Raw genomic sequence first — 21,796 nt, forward strand, 5'->3', positions numbered from 1 at the left:
CAAACAAAAGCCAAAATACTTCCACGGCGTATTTCCAACATTTCCACAATCTCTTAACAAACCAACATTCTCATTCCTAAATGAATTTATTTTACTCAAGCTGGAAAGAAAACATTTCTCTATGCTTAGGTAAGTTTATACTCCAACTGGAGGCCAGAGGAGCTACCAAAGCAAATAAAAGCCTCAGAGGAAATGTCTTCGTGGAAATCCCCCCCCCCCATATATATATATTTAAATCTTAAAAACCTCAAATGTTCACTTTTAAAAAAGTAGTTCAGCCTGACCAGGTGGTGGCGCAGTGGATGAAGCGTCGGACTGGGATGCAGAGGACCCAGGTTCAAGACCCCGAGGCCACCAGCTTGAGCGCGGGCTCATCTGGTTCGAGCAAAGCTCACCAGCTTGGACCCAAGGTCGCTGGCTTGAGCAAGGGGTTACTGGGTCTGCTGTAGCCCCAAAGTCAAGGCGCATATGAGAAAGCAATCAATGAACAACTAAGGTGTCGCAATGAAAAACTGATGATTGATGCTTCTCATATCTCTCTACGTTCCTGTCTGTCCCTATCTATCCCTTTCTCTGACTCTCTGTCTCTGTTAAAAAAAAAAAAAAGTAGTTCATCCAAATGTAGAACTAGAAAAAAAAGACTCATGATTAAATGCAAAGATTATCACTTTCCTTAACATAGTGGTGAAGAATCAGACCATTCATAATAGCCTCAAGGGGAAGCAATCTAACTGCCCATCCACTGATGAATGGAGACAGATAATGTGGTCTAGCCACACAATGGAATAGTACAGGGGTCCACAAACTTTTTACACAGGGGCCAGTTCACTGTCTCTCAGACCGTTAGAGGGCCAGACTATAAAAAAACTATGAACAAATCCCTATGCACACTGCACATCTTATTTTAAAGTAAAAAACCAAAACGGGAACAAATGCAATATTTAAAATAAAGAACAAGTAAATTTAGATCAACAAACTGACCAGTACTTCAATGGGAACTATGCTAGGGCGGATAAATGGCCTCAGGGGGCCGCATGCAGTCCATGCCACAGTTTAGGGACCTCTGGAATAGTATCTGGCCATAAAAAAGGATGAAGTACTGTTATGTGCTACAACATATATGAACCTTAAAAAAAATTATGTTAAGTGAAAGAAACCAGCCGCAAAAGACCACGTATTCCAGGATTCCATTCATATGAAATGTCCAGAATGGAGAACTTGATAAAAACAGCAAGTGAACTGGTGGGTTCATAGGGCGTGGAGAGTGACAGGGTGACAGCTAGAAGCTTCTTCCTGCGGTGATGAAGTCATTCTAAAACTGACTGGTGATACCTGCACATACCTGTGAGCATACTGAAAACGACTGAATCGCACACTTTCACATGGGGGAGTTGTACAGTATATGCATTATATCTCACTGAAATGTAAAAATAACAAACATCAATAATACTGGCAAATGACCTAAGTTTTATTTTAAATCCTTAAAGTATTATTAACGTATAATAAACTGCATGAAATTTTATCAGTTTTGCCATCATGTACTCATGAAACCATCACCATAATCAAAATAACAGTTTCTTTAAGATAGTGGCCTCATTTATTCATACACGGAACACCAAAAGAAAGATGGCTGAAAAACCATCTCTGTACCTCACATGACCAGACTTCCTCTATGACACAGCGACCCCTCTCCACCTCCCACAAACCAGCTATCCTTCAGCGGGTGCCTGTGAGTACGGAGTGATTCACGCTCTCCAGGTTAACCTTCCACTGACTACTTGTTCTTTGTGTGTGTGTGTGATAGAGACAGAGAGAGAGACAGAGAGACAGGGACAGACAGGGAGAGATGAGAAGCATCAGTTCTTCGTTGTGACATCTTAGTTGTTCACTGATTGCTTTCTCATATGTGCCTTGGGAGGGGGGCTACAGCAGAGCAAGTGACCCCTTGTCAAGCCAGCGACTTTGGGCTCAAGCTGGTGAGCTTTGCTCAAACCAGATGAACCTGCCCTCAAGTTGGCAACCTCGGGATTTTGAAACTGGGTCCTCCACATCCCAGACTGACGCTCTACCCACTGTGCCACCGCCTGGTCAGGCTGATTACTTATTCTTTATTCCTGCTGTTTAGGTCCCATCACCTCTGAACTATCTGAACCAAGGGGCTAACTGGCATCCTGCTTCCAGCCCACCACCCCGTGACTACTCTCCTTCTGGAAGTCCCTATTCCTCCTCAGTAGCGACACAATGCCAACAGGAACTGTCCGAACTGCAACCCAATGTAGGAGTTCATCAGAGTTCTGGTATAGCCTAACCTAGGGGTCCCCAAAGTTTTTACACAGGGGGCCAGTTCACTGTCCCTCAGACCGTTGGAGGGCCGGACTATAAAAAAAAAAACTATGAACAAATCCCTATGCACACTGCACATATTTTAAAGTAAAAAAACAAAACGGGAATTTAAAATAAAGAACAAGTAAATTTAAATCAACAAACTGACCAGTACTTCAATGGGAACTATGGGCCTGCTTTTGGCTCATGAGATGGTCAATGTCCGGTTCCATATTTGTCACTGCTAGCCGTAACAAGTGATAAGACGCGCTTCCGGGAGCCGTGAGGCGTGCGTCCTGCGTCACCGGAAGTAGCACTGTACGTGAGCCACACTGCACTTTGCGGCGCCTCCACATACAGTACTCCAGGAGCACAGGTCTCACTGACCACCAATGAAAGAGGTGCCCCTTCCGGAAGTGCAGCGGGGCCAGATAAATGGCCTCAGAGGGCCATAGTTTGGGGACCCCTGGCCTAACTTCTTCCAACATCTTGAACATGCTTCCCCCACACCAATGCTCCAGCCACACCCTCAAGGGTGGGTAAAGCGCCTTGTTTCCATAGCACCTGAGCTTACCTAATCCTGGAAATGAAAGCAATCACATTTCACAATCTCTGCACTGCTCTTCATTCTCCCACTAGGCTAGTAATTATTAGCCATAGTGATCCGATTGTCAGGTATGGTGCAAGGAATAGTTACACAGGCTTCCATGCATGGGGGTCAGAAACCTTGCATTCAGCCTGAATAATTTCACCTTCATGTTCCCGAAGTTCATTATTACAAGTCCAGCTGTATGCTGCTACCTCCTGCACACTGCGCGGGGCCTACCCGCGGCCCTCTCTGCAGGCCCCACCAGACCCAGCCTCGCCCTCGCCCTCTGGACTACTGCAACATGCTCCTAAGAGGCTTCTGTGTTCGTTTCTCCTCCTAGGTGCTTGTTCTCACAACAGCTAGCCCTGCATTGTCTAAGTGTGACAGCCACTGGCTACATGAGGCTACTGGGCACTTGAAATGGGTTTAAGTATAAAATAGACACCACATTTAGAAGTCTTAGTAAAAAAAAAAAAAAAAAAAAAAGCTACAGGTTAAAATTGTAACTTTTCAGCTATACTGGGTTTAAACAAAACAAAATTAATTTTCACCTGTTTTCTTTTTTTTTAACTTTTTTTTTAACATGGCCACTAGAAGATTTTAAATTGCACATGTGACCTGCATTATCTTTCTCCTGGACAGTGCTAGATTAGACTGATTTTTTTTAAACACTGGCTAATCAATTCACACCCTACCATAAAATCTAAGAACTTCCCTGTGTATTTGAGACAGATTCCAAAATCCCTAACAAGTGTCTGAAGGCCTGTGTGACCCTCTCATCATCTGATACCCCTCTCTCCTCTCCAACTGCACTGGCCTTTCAGTAATGACTTGTGGGAGATACATTTGGATGCTTTCTAGTAGCAGCAAATATCTATTTTAACTCATTTAATCCACACAATCCCATGAGGCGCCATCCCACTTCATATATGGGCAGATGATGATACAGGGAAGTGATAGAGAGATGATTTAAGTGCCAGCTGTCAGACATCAGAGCCCACTCTTCACCACATGGTTAACTAAGTTCCCTCATTTCTCTTGACAATAAAATTGAAATATAATGATACAAACTAAAACCAGTTCAATCCTCACTTTGTTGGGAGATCACAAGCATCCTTTGGGAGACAAAGAATTTTACCTACTCCGATGTGCCAAGCGCCAAACTCTGTATTTCTATATACCTCAGTCAGCTGAAGGTATTAACCAGCATTAACTTGTGTTTTACAAACAGGAATAATTGTAAAAACACTCCAAATTATATAAACTTAGGGTCCCTTCTGACCACCAGCTTCCAAACTATTTACTTCCCCCAAACCCTAAAAGAAACCGCTGTCTGCTTGGTGGGTCTCTCCAGATGTTTTCAGAAGTATTGTGTCACAATACTTTGTGTGGGAAGATGCTCCATGTCATTCGTCACTAAGGAAATACATTTCAAAAACCACAATCCACTAGAATGGCTATATTTTTTAAAAGGAGAATAGTTAAGTTTTGGCAAGAATATGAAAAAATTAGAACCCCCATCCATTGCTGGGAATGTAAAATAGTGTAGCCTCTATGGGAAACAATATGGCAAGTTCTCAAGAAAATTAAAAACAAAATCACTGTATGGTCCAACACTTCCACTTCTGGATATCTATCCAGAAGCAAAAGCAGGGACTCGAAGAAGTAATTGTACACTCGTGTTCAAAGCAACATGATTCACAATCGCCAAATGGTAGAAGCAACCCAACTGGTTACACAAAATGTGGTTGATATATATATATCTCGTAATATTATTCAGCCATTAAAAAAAAATGAAGTACTGATACACGCTACAGTGTGAATGAACCTCGAAAACATTATGCCAATTACAATAAGCCAGACATCAAAGGTCACATATGGTATGATTCCATTTATCAGAAAGATAAATCCACAGAGACAGAAAGTAGATGAGTGGTTGCCAGGGGCGGGAGGGAGAAGAGAATGGGGGGAGGGATGAAAATGTTCTGGAATTAACAGTGATGATTGTACAACTTCGTTAATATACTAAAACCTATTGACTTGCACACTTAAAAATGATACATTTTATTATAATTATATATATTTTAACTCATTTCTTTTTTTAAAAAAAGGTATGTATATATGCTTATATCTTCACAGGTACACCCACAGGAGACAAATATTTTGTTGTATTTTTAACTTTTGTAAAGCTAATGTATCAACTACTGTTCTAAACATTTTACACATACTTTCTTATTTACTCCTCACCAGGTGGTATTATCCCCATTTTGCAGATGAATCAACTGAGGCAAATTTTAAGTAAGTAACTTGTTTAATAGGACATTGCTCATCTTGCTTTTCCCCTCTATCATCTTGGTGGCCAATCATTCTGTTTAACTGCCACATGGAATTCCACAGCACTAGCAAGCTGCTGTCATTTCTTCTGTGCCCTCAGTCACAGTGTCCCCCAAGCCTTCCACACCAGCCTTCTGTGGCCTCCCCCACAGCCCACAGGTCTCGGGAGAGTCCAGCAGTGAGCCAAGGGGGCAGGGACAGCCGGGCCTCCCCTCCAGGCCTCAGCCCCTAAACCACAAATACAGTACCAAACTGGGGAGGGAACCCAGACGCCAACCCCAGCTTCAGAAGCTAACATTCCTTTTGCAGAAAGGGATTACCTCTCTCAACAGCTACAAATTGCTACCGGCAAGGGAAAGTAGCAGTTCAAAAGCCTAATTACAATTCTCACAGAATTCTGGCTAAAGGCACTAATTAAGAAGTAACTTATCTAAACGAGGGGGAAAATACCCCAAATTAAGTGGCCCACAAAAGTGGTGGCAGATTATCCCAGAGGCTGGCATTGTTTGTGCCAACGGCCTCTTGTTTAAAGTTAAATAAATAAAATGCAGCTAAAGAAGGAAAAGAAAGGTTCCAAAATCAGTATTGATAGGAACATTTCCCATAAATATTACTCTCTCAGATGTGCATTACGTGGTTCTTCCACTGGGCTCTATGGAGCCTTACAATAAAATCCTTGGCACTGATGAACAGATATAAACAATGTGACATTCAGACACTGGAATATTATCTGTCCACAAACAGGGATGGACTGCACAGTACAGGTGCACTTTGGAAACACCACGCTGAGTGAAAGAGGCTACACACTGTATAACTAACTCTATTTCTATGAAACGTCCAGCACAGGTAAATCTATACAGACAGAAAGTGGCTGAGTGGTCGCCAGGGGCTGGAAGACAGGGAGGTCAGTGACTGTTAATAGCTATTGGGTTACCTTTTGGAATAATAAAAATGGTCCAGAACTGAAGCATGGGAATGGTCCCTCACCCTGTGAGCAGACTAAAAAACACTGAACGGTACATTCTTTTTTTTATTTTATTTTAATGGGGTGACATTAATCAATCAGGGTACACAGGTTCAGAGAAAACATCTCCAGGTTATTTTGACATTTGATTATGTTGCATACCCATCACCCAAAGTCATATAGTCTTCCGTCACTTTCTACTGGTTTTCTTTGTGCCCCTCCCCTCCTCACCCCCGGTAACCAGCACACTCTTGTCCATGTCCCTGAGTCTCATTTTTATGTCCCACCTATGTATGAAACCATATATTAACTGTACATTCTTAAAGGGATAAGTTTTATGGTATGTAAATTACAGCTAAATTTTTTTTAACTTTTTTTAGATTTTTTTTATTCATTTTTTAGAGAGAGGAAACAGAGAGAGAGAGAAGAGGGGAGGAGCAGAAAGCATCAACTCCCATATGTGCCTTGACCAGGCAAGCCTGGAGTTTTGAACCAGCAACCTCAGCGTTCCAGGTCAACGCTTTTACCCACTGCGCCACCACAGGTCAGGCTACAGCTAAATTTTTTTTAAAAGAAAAATTTTAAGACATAAAAGGATATAAACTTATACGTAAAACATAATAACCATGTTGAAGAACACCTATCATACTAGATCGTATGATAAATCACATAACAATGTTGACGTTGGAAGAAAGACTTTTCTTCTTTTCTAGTTAATTTCCAAATTTTCTACAAAGAACATTATACAATCAAGGGGAAAAAAAGCCTGACCAGGAGGTAGCACAGTGGATAGAGCATTGAACTGGGACACAGAGGACCCAGGTTCAAAACCCTGAGGTCACCAGCTTGAGAGCAAGGAGTCACTAGCCTGAGCAAGGGTCACTGGCTCCTCTCGAGACCCTGGGTCAAGGCACATCTGAGAAGCAATCAGTGAACAACTAAGGTGCCACAACTACCAAGTTGATGCTTTTCATCTCTCTCCCTTCCTGTCTCCCTCTCAAAAAGAGAGAGAGAGAACATCAAACTGTATATTAGCCTTTAACTTGTTCTATAAAGAAGTGATGTCAAGAAAATAAAGCTCTCCTCTCCTACTCTTTACGCTCAGTTGAACACTGGGCAGAGCCAGATGCATGAGTTCCCTGAGGACTGGACAGAGGAAGTAAACCGGCTGCTGCAGACCTGAACACGGTCAAGACAAAGTCAGAGTGCAGGAGAGAGTGGACAGGACCAAAGTCAAGAAGAATGCCTCCGTCCACTGCTATTTGTTTCCTATGATAGCCATCTATTTCCTAAGAAAGTTTTGGGGCCTGACCAGGCGGTGACGCAGTGGATAGAGCGTCGGACTGGGATGCGGAGGACCCGGGCTGGAGACCCCAAGGTCACCAGCTTGAGCGCAGGCTCATCTGGTTTGAGCAAAAGCTCACCAGCTTGGACCCAAGGTCACTGGCTCGAGCAAGGGGTTACTCAGTCTGCTGAAGGCCCACGGTCAAGGCACATATGAGAAAGCAATCAAAGAACAACTAAAGTGTCACAATGCGCAACGAAAAACTAATGATTGATGCTTCTCATTTCTCTGTTCCTGTCTGTCCCTATCTATCCCTCTCTGTGACTCTCTCTGTGTCTCTGTAAAAAAGAAATTTGAGGTGAAGAAATCACAATATTGCTAAGAAAGTGACAAAGCAGCCCTTGCAAACAAACGTCCTTAGACTTATCCCCATTCTAAATTCATTGGTCCCGGGGGACAGGAGGATTCTAAGGCAAACCTGGTTTCCCCAAACCCCCCACTGCTCTCAGTCTCTGGCAGGGTGTATCCACGATCAAGGCACTACTCGGGGCCTGGACATGTAATTTGCTATACTTAACTGCTAATTAAACCCTTGAGTACATTTAGTCAAAAATTCTATTTAGCAAGCTGCTCACCCAGATCCTACGCCTCAGAATGTAACATGATCCTGGCTTCATGCTGTTTTAGAAAAGATTTGAGGACCAGTTTGGCTAGCACCTATTACTGAGGAATTGGGCGTGCCCAAGTATTTTAAAGGTTTAAAAAGTAACAAAAGTTTGTTTAACAAGGAAAAGTTATAGTAAGAGGAAAATAATTTTAACTGCAAACTTTTTAGGAAACCATGTCTATGAAACAGCAAGTTCAGCTCTTTGAGACTAGCAAGTTCACTTAAGGTTTTAAAGATGTCGGAGGAAAAACAATTCCCAGTTTCTGTCCTTCAAACTACTCCCTACGCTGCTCCCACCTCCGATGGCAGATTCTAGAGACCTGTCTAGAGCTTGCCACTCTCAGCACATACGTGGTTTGGAAACTGTACACTCTTTTGGCTTCTACTTGATCCATGCAAAACACACACCCACATTGCAACTCCATGTCTCTACTATTGCTCACAACAGAATCAAACTCTCGGACAGATGTATTTGAGAGGCCAGCCCATGGCCAGCCCTCACAGCAGGGGTGGTGGTGGTGGTGGTGGTGGTGGTGGTGGTGGTGGTGGTGGTGGTGGTGGTGGTGTGTGTGGCAGGGGAAATGGGTGGGGGCCTGGAAATTTGAGCGCCAATTTCCAAGATGAGTTTTAAGATTCATAACCTGGTGATTTTCTCCAAAGAAGAAACACAGAAAGGCTATTGCAAAATTAATGCCCAGCCATGAATACAACACAAAGGCCTCTCAGGTTAGAATTATTTTGATTATCAGTATGAATGATTCCAGTAAGTCTGAAACCCAAAGTATGTTTAAAGTCATGAGCTCCTAATTACACACATAAAAACTGACTGGTTTAAAAAAAAATTAAAACAAAACAAAACAAAAAACTCACTGGTCATCCTTGTATGATGCCAAGGCACCCACTATTTATAAGGTAGAGAACAAATGGCAAGAATCAGGCATGTTTTTGCCTGACCAGGCGGTGGCGCAGTGGATAGAGCGTCAGACTGGGATGTGGAAGGACCCAGGTTCGAGACCCCGAGGTCGCCAGCTTGAGCGCAGGCTCATCTGGCTTGAGCAAAAAAAGTTCACCAGCTTGGACTCAGGGTCGCTGGCTCCAGCAAGGGGTTACTCAGTCAGCTGAAGGCCCGCAGTCAAGGCACAAATGAGAAAGCAATCAATGAACAACTAAGAAGTCGCAACACGCAACGAAAAACTAATGATTGATGCTTCTCATCTCTCTCCATTCCTGTCTGTCTGTCCCTGTCTATCCTTCTGACTCTCTGTCTCTGTAAAAAAATAAAGAATCAGGCATGTTTTATATCTCAAACTTTACCTTAAAGTGATCACATCACTGCTGAGGACAAGTTTCTCTTGACAAATGCACTCCAACTAATACATGTAGACATTCTAGAATTAGAGTATTACCGTCCTGCAAGCACACAGTTAATGAATCTGAGCAATGATCAATGGCATTTCACATCACGGAGACAAACATTCTATCGTGTACATCCCAATGGAAGAATACATAACCACCTGATACTTTGTCTTGTCCAAACAAACACCAAGTGACTTTGAGTCTAATCCAAGTCCCCCAAGAGTCAGAGAAACATGTTAAGGGATCGCCCATGAATGGAATTCAGCAAGCTAGGAGTATAGAACATTCTACAGAGCAAATAAACCAACAAATATGCTGCACACACAAAAAAGTGGGGGCGTAAGGGCAGTGAGAATAACCTACTGATTAAATGCCTTGAAAAAGATCTTGTTTGGATACTCACTCAAACAGAAGCATTTATTTTTTATAAATTGATGTGATCAAGGAGATATAAAGTTTGATTTGACAGTTGAGATTTACTATTAATTTAACATGTGACTATTTAAAAGAAACTTGTTATGGGGTTGAACTGTGTCCCTCAAAAGTCATAAGGAAGTACTTCCGATTGTGACTATATTTGGAGATCAAGTCTAATCAAAGTTAACAATGAGGTCATTCAGATGGGCCCTAATCCAACAGCACTAGGGTCCTTATAAAAAGGAGAAATTTAGACATACACATGCAGAATGTCACATGAAGATTGTAGTTACATTGCCATATGCCAAGGAACCACGTGTGTTAACACCTTGTTGTCAGACTTCAAAAGCCTCTAGAAAAAAAGTTACTGTCATTAAAGCCACTCATTTTGTGGGGTTTTTTTTTTTAATAGCAGCCCTAGCAAACTAATAGAGATGATTTTGCCTCACAATAATATAGAAAAAGGTGAGGAGGGTAGAGTTATAAACAAAACAAGACAGCCTGATTATATAATAATGGTTGAAATAGTGTCATTATATTAGTCTCCCTCTTTTTATGTTTTGTATTTCCATAATAAAACGGGTTTTTTTGAGCCCTGGCCGGTTGGCTTAGTGGTAGAATGTCAGCCCAGTGCGAGGAAGTCCTGGGTTTGATACTCAGTCAGGGCACACAGGAGAAGCGACCATCTGCTTCTCCACACACACACCCCCACTTCTTCCTCTCTCTCTCTCTGTCCCCCCTTCTTCTCCCATCCTGCAGTCATGGCTCTATTGGAGCAAAGTTGGCAGGGACACTGAGGATGGCTCCACGGCCTCCACCTCAGGCGCTAGAATGGCTCCTAGTTTTAACGGAGCAACACCCCAGATGGGCACAGCATCGCCCCCTAGTGGGCTTGCCGGGTAGATCCTGGTCATGGCACATACGGGAGTCTGTCTCTCTGCCTCTCCTCCTCTCACTTAAAAAAAAGGGAGGGGTTGTTTTGTTTTGAGAGAGAGAGAGAGAGAGAAAGGGAGATGAGAAGCATCAGTTCTTTGCAATGCCTTAGTTGTTCATTGATTGCTTTCTCATATGTGCCTTGACCGAGGGCTCCAGCTGAGCCAGTGATCCCTTGCTTAAGCCAGCAAACTTGGGCTCAAGCCAGCAATCTTGGGCTTCAAATCAGCAACCATGGGGTCATGTCTACAATCCCATGCTCAATCCAGCAACCCCATGCTCAAGCCAAAAGAGCCCACACTCAAGCTGGTGATATCAGGGTTTCGAACCTGGGCCGATACTCTATCCACTGCACTACTGCCTGGTCAGGCATAGAAAATTTAAAGTAAAGGGCATGCAGACCTTGAGATGACCAACCCAGAAGAACTGTGGAAGCACAGGACAAAAGTCAGGCATCATAGTACCAGGGCATGGTAAACACGCAGAGGTAATAGCTTGGGCACAGAAAGACTTGCTCATATAACAGTTATGTAACAGGTCATTGGGAAACTCTGGTATCTCCCACACACACCTTTTATTGGATTCTTTTTTTTTTTTTTTTTTTTACAGAGACAGAGAGAGAGAGAGAGTCAGAGGGAGGGACAGATGGGGACAGACAGACAGGAATGGAGAAATATGAGAAGCATCAATCATCAGTTTTTCATTGCGACACCTTAGTTGTTCACTGATTGCTTTCTCTTATGTACCTTGACTGTGGGCCTTCAGCAGACTGAGTAACCCCTTGCTCAAGCCAGCGACGTTGGGCTCAAGCTGGTGAGCTTTTTGCTCAAGCCAGATGAGCCCATGCTCAAGCTGGCGACCTTGGGGTCTCGAACCTGGGTCCTCCGCATCCCAGTTCGACACTCTATCCACTGCGCCACCACCACGTCAGGCTGGATTATTTCTTTTTTTTTCTTTTTTTTTTTTTTTTTCATTTTTCTGAAGCTGGAAACAGGGAGAGACAGTCAGACAGACTCCCGCATGCGCCCGACCGGGATCCACCCAGCACGCCCACCAGGGGGCGATGCTCTGCCCATCCTGGGCGTCGCCATGTTGCGACCAGAGCCACTCTAGCGCCTGGGGCAGAGGCCACAGAGCCATCCCCAGCGTCCGGGCCATCCTTGCTCCAATGGAGCCTTGGCTGCGGGAGGGGAAGAGAGAGACAGAGAGGGAAAGCGCGGCGGAGGGGTGGAGAAGCAAATGGGCGCTTCTCCTATGTGCCCTGGCCGGGAATCGAGCCCGGGTCCTCCGCCACGCTAGGCCGACGCTCTACCGCTGAGCCAACCGGCCAAGGCTGAATTATTTCTAATGAGGCAAAGTCTGACCCATCTCAGAGCAACGATGCATAAAGAACTCTATTTGATCACAGTTCTCTAAAAAAAAAAGAAAGAAAGAAAGAAAAAGAAAAGAGTTTACCAATAACGTCCCCAAATAACCTGTCCAAGTCCATTCGTTATTCATAACCACCTGTTTCCTCCAGACCTGGGGAGGATCCAATTTCTACTGGGTTCACCGTCAAACTTTCAGGGGCATATTGAAAGCAAATAAGTAATGATAATTATGGGAAATAGAAACTTGCCTTTTAGGGAAGTTTTTTGTTTGGGTAACCTGAGTAAGAGCAGAACTTGACACTTTGCAGATGCATGACTCTGGACAAGGTACTTCAGCTTTCTGCCTCAGCTGCCTCATCTGTAAGGTGGGGACATGGCAATATTGTGAAGATAAACTGACTTAATCCAGCCCCCAGCACATACGTGCTTTCTAAAAGTCTGCCAGGGCTCAGAGTCAGACCATGGTATAAAGAAAGATCACCTATTTGTATCAATCTTCTCCTCAAATTGTCTATTACGTTCCTTCAGAATTATTTAGACTACCTTTAACAACTGTTCACTCAAATTCGCTGGTGTCCCAGTGATTTCCAGAGGCCCGCAAAGCCTCCCAGAGGATTCCCAGGGGCCAAACAGGGAACCCCTAGGCAAGGTTCTGTGCTGCCTTTATCAATAGTCACACACCTGGCTTCAGCCATTCCACCTCCTTTGAGGAAAATGTTTGAAAAGCATCCACCCAGAACACTGTTTATGTCTGAAAAGCATCCACCCAGAACACTGTTTATCAGCTACTTCTTTATTTACAACTCCAAGATGTCCCACTGCAGAAGGCTACCATTAAATGGTTTATTTCTAATATTCAACACCAATACCTCTGGTAACTTCTGTGTTTGGTTCACGGTTAATGTCAACCCCAGGGTTCCTACAGATGTTCTGCTTGATCAAGTTCAAGTATTTCATATTGTTAGCTTTACACTGTCAATTATACTTAAAGGCTTTGGTCTCACCCCATTTCTGTTCAGCAGTAACACACAGATTCATCACGTGCCAGGTAACACCTGAGCAGAGTAACAAACAGGAATCAGCATGTGGAAGATAAAAACAAGCAACAGTTCCTTCCCTTAGAGGCACCTACATCCGCCAGGGACTTCACCTAGAAGATTCCATGGCCCTTGCCTAAACCTCTGCGTTTGGAAGTCATCCCACCTCCCCCTAATCTCCAGGACAGCCTTCTAATTCTCAGCACACATTCACCCCAAGTGTTACTATGCAGGCTCTCCTTGAACTATTTTATATTAACTATGCTATTGTCTTGTCCCCCCCCCCCTCCAGACTACTTTTTGCTTACTTCCTTATTTCTTTCTAAATAAAAACTCCTTTGGTTTCCCTTCTGCAAGAGCCTAGCTTAATGATACTATTGCTACTTCCTAGAATAGCCAGGTCTCCTATAATTGATCTCTCATACTAGACTCCGAGTGCCTACAGAAAGAAAATAACAGACTTGCCCAGCCTGTGGTGGCACAGTGGATGGAGTGTCAACCTGGAATGCTGAGGTCACCGGTTCAAAACCCTGGCCCTGCCCGGTCAAGGCACATATGAGAAGCAGCAACTAAGAATTGATGCTTTTGGCTTCTCCCCACCTCTCCTCTCTCTAAATATCAAGAAGTAAAATCTGTCAAAAAAATAACAGACTTCATTGTGATAACAACTTTAAGAAGCTGTTATTAATCTTTTGGAAATTTCCGATCGGTACCACTCACCTTCATCAAACATTCTTCTAACTATAATGTGGATCCTATAATTTCCCCATTGCCCCATCTCACAAGAAGACAGCTGTTTTTCTGAGATTTCCACCTTACTTTTTAGAATGCATCTTTCATTATGTTCAGAAATGTGGGCATCTTTCTAAAGCTTCAGCTCTCCTACCAAAGAGTGAACATAACTGACCCAAATATAATTAACTGACAGGGAAGTTCTAAGGCTTCTCCCCACTACATCTTACGGTGAATGTAACACTGCCCATCACCAAAATACAAAGAAATAATTTTTTTTGGTATTTTTCTGAAGTGAGAAGCGGGGAGGCAGAGACAAGACTCCCGCATGTGACTAACCGGGATCCACCCGGCATGCCCACCAGGGGGCAATGCTCTACCCATCTGGGGCACTGCTCCATGCAACTGGAGCCATCCTAGCACCTGAGAGGGAGGCCATGGAGCCATCCTCAGCGCCCAGACCAACTTTGCTCCAATGGAGCCTTGGCTGTGGGAGGGGAAGGGAGAGAGAAAGGAGAGAGGGAAGAGTAGAGAAGGAGATGGGCACTTCTCCTGTGTGCCTTGGTTGGGAATCGAACCCAGGACTTCCACACGCTGGGCTGATGCTCTACCACTGAGCCAACTGGCCAGGGCCAAGAAATAAACTTTTAACCATGACAGAAGCCATGGGCATTTTAATATTTTCTATACCCTAGAAGTCCACTTTCTCCAAACTGGTTACTAAGAGCTGTATTCAAAACTAACAAGCCAAACCCTAAATAAAGTGCCCTGTTAGGGCCATCCTTGGGCCCTACAAAAGAAGAGCTTTTTTAAAGATTCCCAATAAGATCCACTTACTTCCAAAAATTGCTACAAGCTCATAGAGAAGCACCAAAAAGACCTTTCAAAGAAATCATTAAGGTAACTCCTCTGAGAAAGGGAAAAAAACCTAATATTTTATGCTGCAATACCCAACTTTGGTTTCTTTATTTTTAGTATACTGGTTACTTGTGCTCCACGTCAAGAACCAGAAACCAAGTCATGAAAGTCCCAGCCTGGATGCAATCTGAGGGCACTTCAGTTCCGAAGGGCCACCCCGCCCCCCACGTTGAGCCCAGAAGACAGCTCCTGCTCCCCGTCGTCATCACCCGGGACCACACCCACGGCACAGACGGGCCTGACGCTGCAGAAACCTCCCGAGAGCTCCTTCCGCAGACTCCTCTCAGGCCAGGAAAAAACTGGATATCCAATTCTTGAGGGAAAGCCAACCTACATTCCCAATTTTGTACCAAGACTGTGATTTTAAAGCATGTATTGCTCATAAGTATTTGCCAGATCGCATATTCAGATCTTTGCCTCAGAAACCACAGTGGCTCCGGGCACGAGCAACGTCAGCATGCAGGGTCTTACGATGCAGGCGGCTAAGTCTGTGGCTCAACACTGTTCTGACACACAATTTTCCAGAAACACTGGACTTCTGTCACCTGACCCTACAATGAGAGCCTAACTTGCCCTTCACTTTAGGACACTTCATTACACAATTAATGGATCTTACCGGTCTTTCAGAGAGCATACAGTTTCAACATTTTGTGAGTACTTATTAGGAATTTTGATTATTTTTCAAATGCAGAAAAATACTCCTTAAATTTAGAAAACGGCCTGACCCGTGGTGGCGCAGTGGACAGAGCATCAACCTGGAACATTCAGGCCACCGGTTCGAAACCCTAGGCTTGCCTGGTCAAGGCACATATGGAAAGTAAGTAGGAGTTGATGCTTTCCGCTCCCACCCTTCTCTCTCTCTCTCTTTTCTAAAATGAATAAATAAAATCTTTAAAATAAAAAGTATTCTCACCCTGGCCAGGGAGCTCAGTTGGTTAGAGCATTGCCCCCACCATACCAAGGTTACGGGTTCGATCCCCAGTCAGGGCACATACAAGAATCAACTAATCAATGCATGAATAAATGAAGCAACAAATCAATGTTTCTCTCTCTCTCTCTCCCTAAAATCAATTTTTTTAAAAAGTATTCTCAGCCCTGGCCGGTTGGCTCAGTGGTAGAGCGTAAGCCTGGCGTGCAGGAGTCCCGGGTTCAATTCCCGGCCAGGGCACACAGGAGAAGCGCCCATCTGCTTCTCCATCCCTCCCCCTCTCCTTCCTCTCTGTCTCTCTCTTCCCCTCCCACAGTCAAGGCTCCATTGGAACAAAGTTGGCCCGGGCGCTGAGGATGGCTCCATGGCCTCTGCCTCAGGCAGTAGAACAGCTCTGGTTGCGGCTCTGGTTGCAGCTCTGGTTGCAGCAGAGCAACGCCCCAGATGGGCAGAGCATCGCCCCCTGGTGGGCGTGCCGGGTGGATCCCGGTCGGGCGCATGCGGGAGTCTGTCTGACTGCCTCCCTGCTTCCCACTTCAGAAAAATACAAAAAAGAAAAATTCTCAAAGGTCTTTAAAGTGTCCTCTGGGGCTTTGTCACTTCCCGACTTGGGTACTGTTCACCCAAGATGTTCCTTCAGTCCTCATCACACTAATTCACCCCCCTCAGGCCTCTGAGGACCTAGATGTGCTGGCCATCGGGACTACTGTGGAAAAGCCTTCTAGTTCTAGCTACATCAAAAATCTACTCTTCAAGCATCTCAGGCAAGTGGGTGGCAGGGGGAGAAGAAACAGTTTCTTCAATCTCCCTTCTACATTGGCATATTTGAGAGGAAACAAAGTTAGCTAATTCTCCCACAGCAGGCCCTTCAAAAGCTTAGGTTTTTTTGCGGGGGGGGGGGGGGGGGGGGGAGGAGACAGATACATGGTAACAAAAATGATGTGACTTAGGGTGATGGGCACACAAACCTAACAGTCCAAATACTGTAGAAATTTTTACCTGAAACTCTTACTGATCAGTGTCACCCCATTCAATTTAATTTCTAAATTAAAAAAAATAATAATAGTTTCCCCATATCTTTATCTGCCCAAAACATGTGAGCAATACAGTTAGCCAAGCCAGGCAGGCAGTTTACAGCATCTACAACGCAATGGTTAGAAATCAGTTAACCCGTCTGACATACACAGCATGCAGGACCCTGAGAGGAATCCCCTGGTAACACTCGGCAGTACATGCTGCCATGAATATAAACAATAAACAAACATAAAATAAAGATGGCATCGCCTGACCAGGAGGTGGTGCAGTGGATAGAGCGTCAGACTGGGATGCGGAGGATCCAGGTTCGAGACCCCGAGGTCGCCAGCTTCAGCGCAGGCTCATCTGGTTTGAGAAAAGCTCACCAGCTTGGACCCAAGGTCGCTGGCTCGAGCAAGGGGTTACTCGATCTGCTGAAGGCCCACGGTCAAGGCACATATGAGAAAGCAATCAATGAACAACTAAGGTGTTGCAATGAAAAACTGATGATTGATGCTTCTCATCTCTCTCCGTTCCTGTCTGTCCCTATCTATCCCTCTCTCTGACTCTCTCTCTCTCTCTGTAGAAAAAAAAAGAAGAAAAAAAAAAGATAGCATAGTGGAAGAGAGGTAACAATCCAGCTACAGTTCTTATAAAAGGCTACGCAGCCCTGCTCTTCAGTTTCTGCCCTGGTCCCAGATTCGGTCCTCCCTTTGCTGACGGCTCAGGAAGTGGCTTACTGGAGGCCTGGCAGACAGGAGAGGAGTGTTCACTTCTGAGCCTGAACTCCGGCTGGACTCTAAGCTCTCAGTTCCAAACCACCTACGGGCTTTTTGATACAGGGGCTGGGACTCCATCGCTCCCTTGCCAGCGAGCCCGTCAGTTTCTGCAGACAAAAGGCACTGGAGGGAGCCTGGAAGGCAGGAGTGGAGGCCATGGGATTGCTCTCTCCCGTCTATCAGCTGCAGTCATCAGCATCATCCTATCCGCAATGGGTTTCAGCCTCAGCCCGGAGCATCCTCCGCTCAGGGTGTCACCTGCTCAGTCCTCAGGGTAGTGGCTGCTCCCCGCTCCCTGCAATTTCCACCTCTGCTTTCCCTTTTGGCTCTTTCAGCCCCTCCGGGGCCTGATTCTCTACCTTAACTTACCCCTGGTGAAATACCTGGTGTTTTCTGTGCTCTGGGCTGGATCTGACCAAGTCAAGAACAAGGGCAGGAGGAGGTGACCGTGTTGTTCATAGTGTAGCTAAAATGCAGTGTGCACATCGGTGCCACGCACTGTTACAAGGGCTTCAGTGTGCATAACCCTATTAATGCTCAATCACAGCCAGCCACCTAATGAGGTGGCTGCTACCATCATCCCATGTTAGTGATGAGGAAAACTAGGCTCAGAGAACTTTTAAAGCCTGTTCAGAGATCTCACAACCAGAAAGTTGTGGAACTGGGATACAGTTCCCAGTCCGAACCCAAAGGCCACCCCCAAAAATTCTAAGGCTTTTCGGCCCTGGCCGGTTGGCTCAGCGGTAGAGCGTCGGCCTGGCATGCAGGGGACCCGGGTTCGATTCCCGGCCAGGGCACATAGGAGAAGCGCCCATTTGCTCCCCTCCCTCCCCCCCTCCTTCCTCTCTGTCTCTTTCTTCCCCTCCCGCAGCCAAGGCTCCATTGGAGCAAAGATGGCCCGGGCGCTGGGGATGGCTCCTTGGCCTCTGCCCCAGGAGCTAGAGTGGCTCTGGTCGCAACAGAGCGATGCCCCGGAGGGGCAGAGCATCGCCCCCTGGTGGGCAGAGCGTAGCCCCTGGTGGGCGTGCCAGGTGGATCCCGGTCGGGTGCATGCGGGAGTCTGTCTGACTGTCTATCCCCGTTTCCAGCTTCAGAAAAATACAAAAAAATAAAATAAAATAAAATAAAAATTAAAAAATTCTAAGGCTTTTCTAGATACTTCATGCTGCCTCAAAGGACTGTTTAAACAGTTCACAAATAACTTGTGACAAGTGTAAGCTGGCTTTTTTGTTATCCTAGTAAGTCTAATTCTGTAAGTCTCCTTCCCAGCACTGCTAATCAAGTGAGACATCGTTTGTCCCCTGAGATGTCCCATATTTCCGGACGTGGCCATTTGTTTCTGGGTGGCATCATTTAAGTTGTGCTTCTACCTTCTGTATTTATTATAAACTCAAAGTGGATCCAATGAAACCTCTAATTTTTAGACTAGAATATTTCCTCCGTGTCTATGTATTTCCTATTGCCATCAAATCAGGAGGTGCATACTGACTAGTCTTTCCAATCTCAGTCATTCTAAGATTCATCATGAGTCAATTCAAAGTCTGAGCCCTCCAACATAAAGGGAGTTTGGACCGGCAAGCACCTACTCATCACTGTCCAAGATGAGGCTTTGGCACCAAATAGCCAGCACGCTCAGTGTGCACAGATGAAAGTGATACAAAGTGACTAGTTTCAAAAAGGAAGTAACAGATGGCTTTCGTTCAAGTCTTCAAGGAAAAGCCTTCAGTAAATTTTGTTGTTGGCCAATATTTTAAACAACCATTTAAAAAAATTGAAAGAGGTGAAAGTCAGGAGTTCCCAAGTCTAGCTCCAGACGTCTTTGAATTCGGTATGTGTTCTTGCTGAAGGATTTGAGTCCCTATTAGCCCATCTGAAAATGGAAGTAACATCACCAACTTAACCTTACCCTCAAAGGACTATGGGGAAGGTAAAATGAAATATAAAAGATTTATTTTATTTATTTAGGCAAATAAAGATTTAGTCTCATGAATGAGGTTAAATTTGACCCAGAATAAGAATGCAATAAACTAAAAGCTCGAAAAGCCACCAAAACTACAATAAACTAAGTGCTCAAGGAGCCACTGCAATCTAAATTTGGAGACATGTTATGAATGAATCAAAAGAAAATTGGGCCCTGGCCAGTTAGCTTAGTCAGTTCAGAGTGTCATCCCAAAGCCACAAGGTTGCAGGTTCAATCCCCGGTCAGGGCACACATGGGGAGCAATCAATGAATGTACAACTGAATGCAACAATAAATGAAATCTTCCCTTTCCCCTCCTCTCTCTGTCTCTTTAAAAAAAAAAAAAAGCAGCCCTGGCCAGATAGTTCAGTTGGTTGAAGCACCATTCCAAGCTCAGAGGTTGCCAGTTCGATTCCCCGGTCAGGACACATACAAGAGCAGCTTGATGATCCTGTCTCTCCCCCACTCCACCAAAATAAAAAAAAGAAAGAAAAATTGCTACTTGCCCCTATCCAATATACCAGCGATTTTCAAACAGTATGCAGCAAGAATTTTTTAAATATGCAACAGCCAGAGGTACTGACCTCTTTTTCCTTAGATTGTCAAATAAAAAAAATGACAACCAACACAACAATAGCAATCCACTGTGAATGAATCAAAATTATACCCGTTTTTTTGTCAGATAAGCAAAAAGTATATATTTTTTGGTGTGTTGCAGAATTTTCATAAGTAGTTTATGTGTGCCCATCAGCTGAAAATTGCTACAATATACTACTACTCTAATAATTCACTTACTTAAAATTGGCTGCAACCATTTGACTATTTCATTGAAAGCTACAATATAGAAGCAGAAAAATCACACTTAACACAGCCTACATTAAAACAAAGGGGCAAAACCACAACACTTGATGTGTGGACCCATCCTCCAAGCCACTCAATTTCCTAAACAAATGTTCATCTAAAACAGGAAAATGTATTCAGCTTAACCTTATTTATCCTGTTTCCATCTACAAAAGTATACTTTTTATATTTATATATATATAGTATAGCTTGAAAAATATTCAAGCATATACTAAAGAACCAATTCCTCCTACAAAGATTAAAACTCAATAAATAATATTGTTCTGAATATAAATGCTGTGTAAAATATTCTGAGCATAAATGATTTGTTACCAGCTTGAACCTTAGATAATTAGACTTCAGACCAACCTCTCAACTTACCACCAGAGAAACCTTTAAGCCATACTTTGCATGTTGATAAAGGTTCTGGTTTAGTCACTCATCAAATGTCATTTTAGAAGACGAATGTGAAACACACAAAGCTAGCTACTCTTGATTTTTATATTAAAAATACGTAAGAGTGGCGCTGTATTTCCTGTACCACCTCTCCAAGGTAGAGTGTAAGAACTTTCAGGTTCCCTCAGCTGGACGAGTCAACAGATATTTTCTTTTATTTCTTCAACCACTGGTGTCTCAGATTCTCACCATGACATCATTATTATTATTATACTTTGAAAATTGCTGACAAAGGCTAATCAATTGTACTAAATATTTAGTTTGTATTTATGCCCAGTCACTACAGTGCCACCATCTGAGCAAAAGAAAGAAGAGTAATATTTTAAAGTAAAGCATAAGTCACAGGGGACTTCATATTTAAATACAATTGGCAAACTCTTCAAAAAGCTTAAAAAAAAAAAAAGAATCTGTTGGGATGAGACTAAATAAGGAAGAGTACCCAAGAAGCTATTTCCATTTTTTTTTAAGTATCTGAGAGGGCAATTTTTAAAAGATACAGAACACCCTTACAAAGAAAAGCCCACACACAACAAGACACAAACCATAAGAGAGAAAACTTTTGTGTCTCTAGCACAAGAGATGAGAGAAGGAGAAAAACCTTTGTGAAAACTAACAATAAGGTTAGATGCCAAAATCTTAATTTTAAATACAGAAATTCTTACCTCCCACTGTAGGTGAGGCGGGATATTTCGTATCTGAAGTTTCCGAATCCTGCAGAAGAATTAAAATGTTTTTTAAAAGGAAAAAAAAAAAACATAAAAGTAAAAGATAGTAATAGCCAACAAAGATGTTAGATATTACTTAAATTACTAACTTTATATTAACTACAAACTAATATATTGTAAGAAAATGCAGCCCGAGAAGAAAAAAGGAAACAGTCACAGGGCACATATTG

The 21,796-nt window shown here is 43.8% G+C and overlaps 1 protein-coding gene across 2 annotated transcripts in view; it reads right to left on the reverse strand.

The window, feature by feature from the left end:
- Positions 1–21,796, reverse strand: part of IGF2BP3 (insulin like growth factor 2 mRNA binding protein 3) — a 111,275-nt gene that overhangs the window by 43,171 nt on the left and 46,308 nt on the right. For both annotated transcript variants that reach the window (XM_066238611.1, XM_066238612.1), the window contains one exon: positions 21,564–21,612. In XM_066238611.1, coding sequence (XP_066094708.1) covers positions 21,564–21,612 — 49 coding nt within the window. The remainder of the gene's footprint in view (positions 1–21,563; positions 21,613–21,796) is intronic.

The sequence above is a fragment of the Saccopteryx bilineata genome, chromosome 7, assembly GCF_036850765.1.
Source record: "Saccopteryx bilineata isolate mSacBil1 chromosome 7, mSacBil1_pri_phased_curated, whole genome shotgun sequence".
NCBI lineage: Eukaryota > Metazoa > Chordata > Mammalia > Chiroptera > Emballonuridae > Saccopteryx > Saccopteryx bilineata.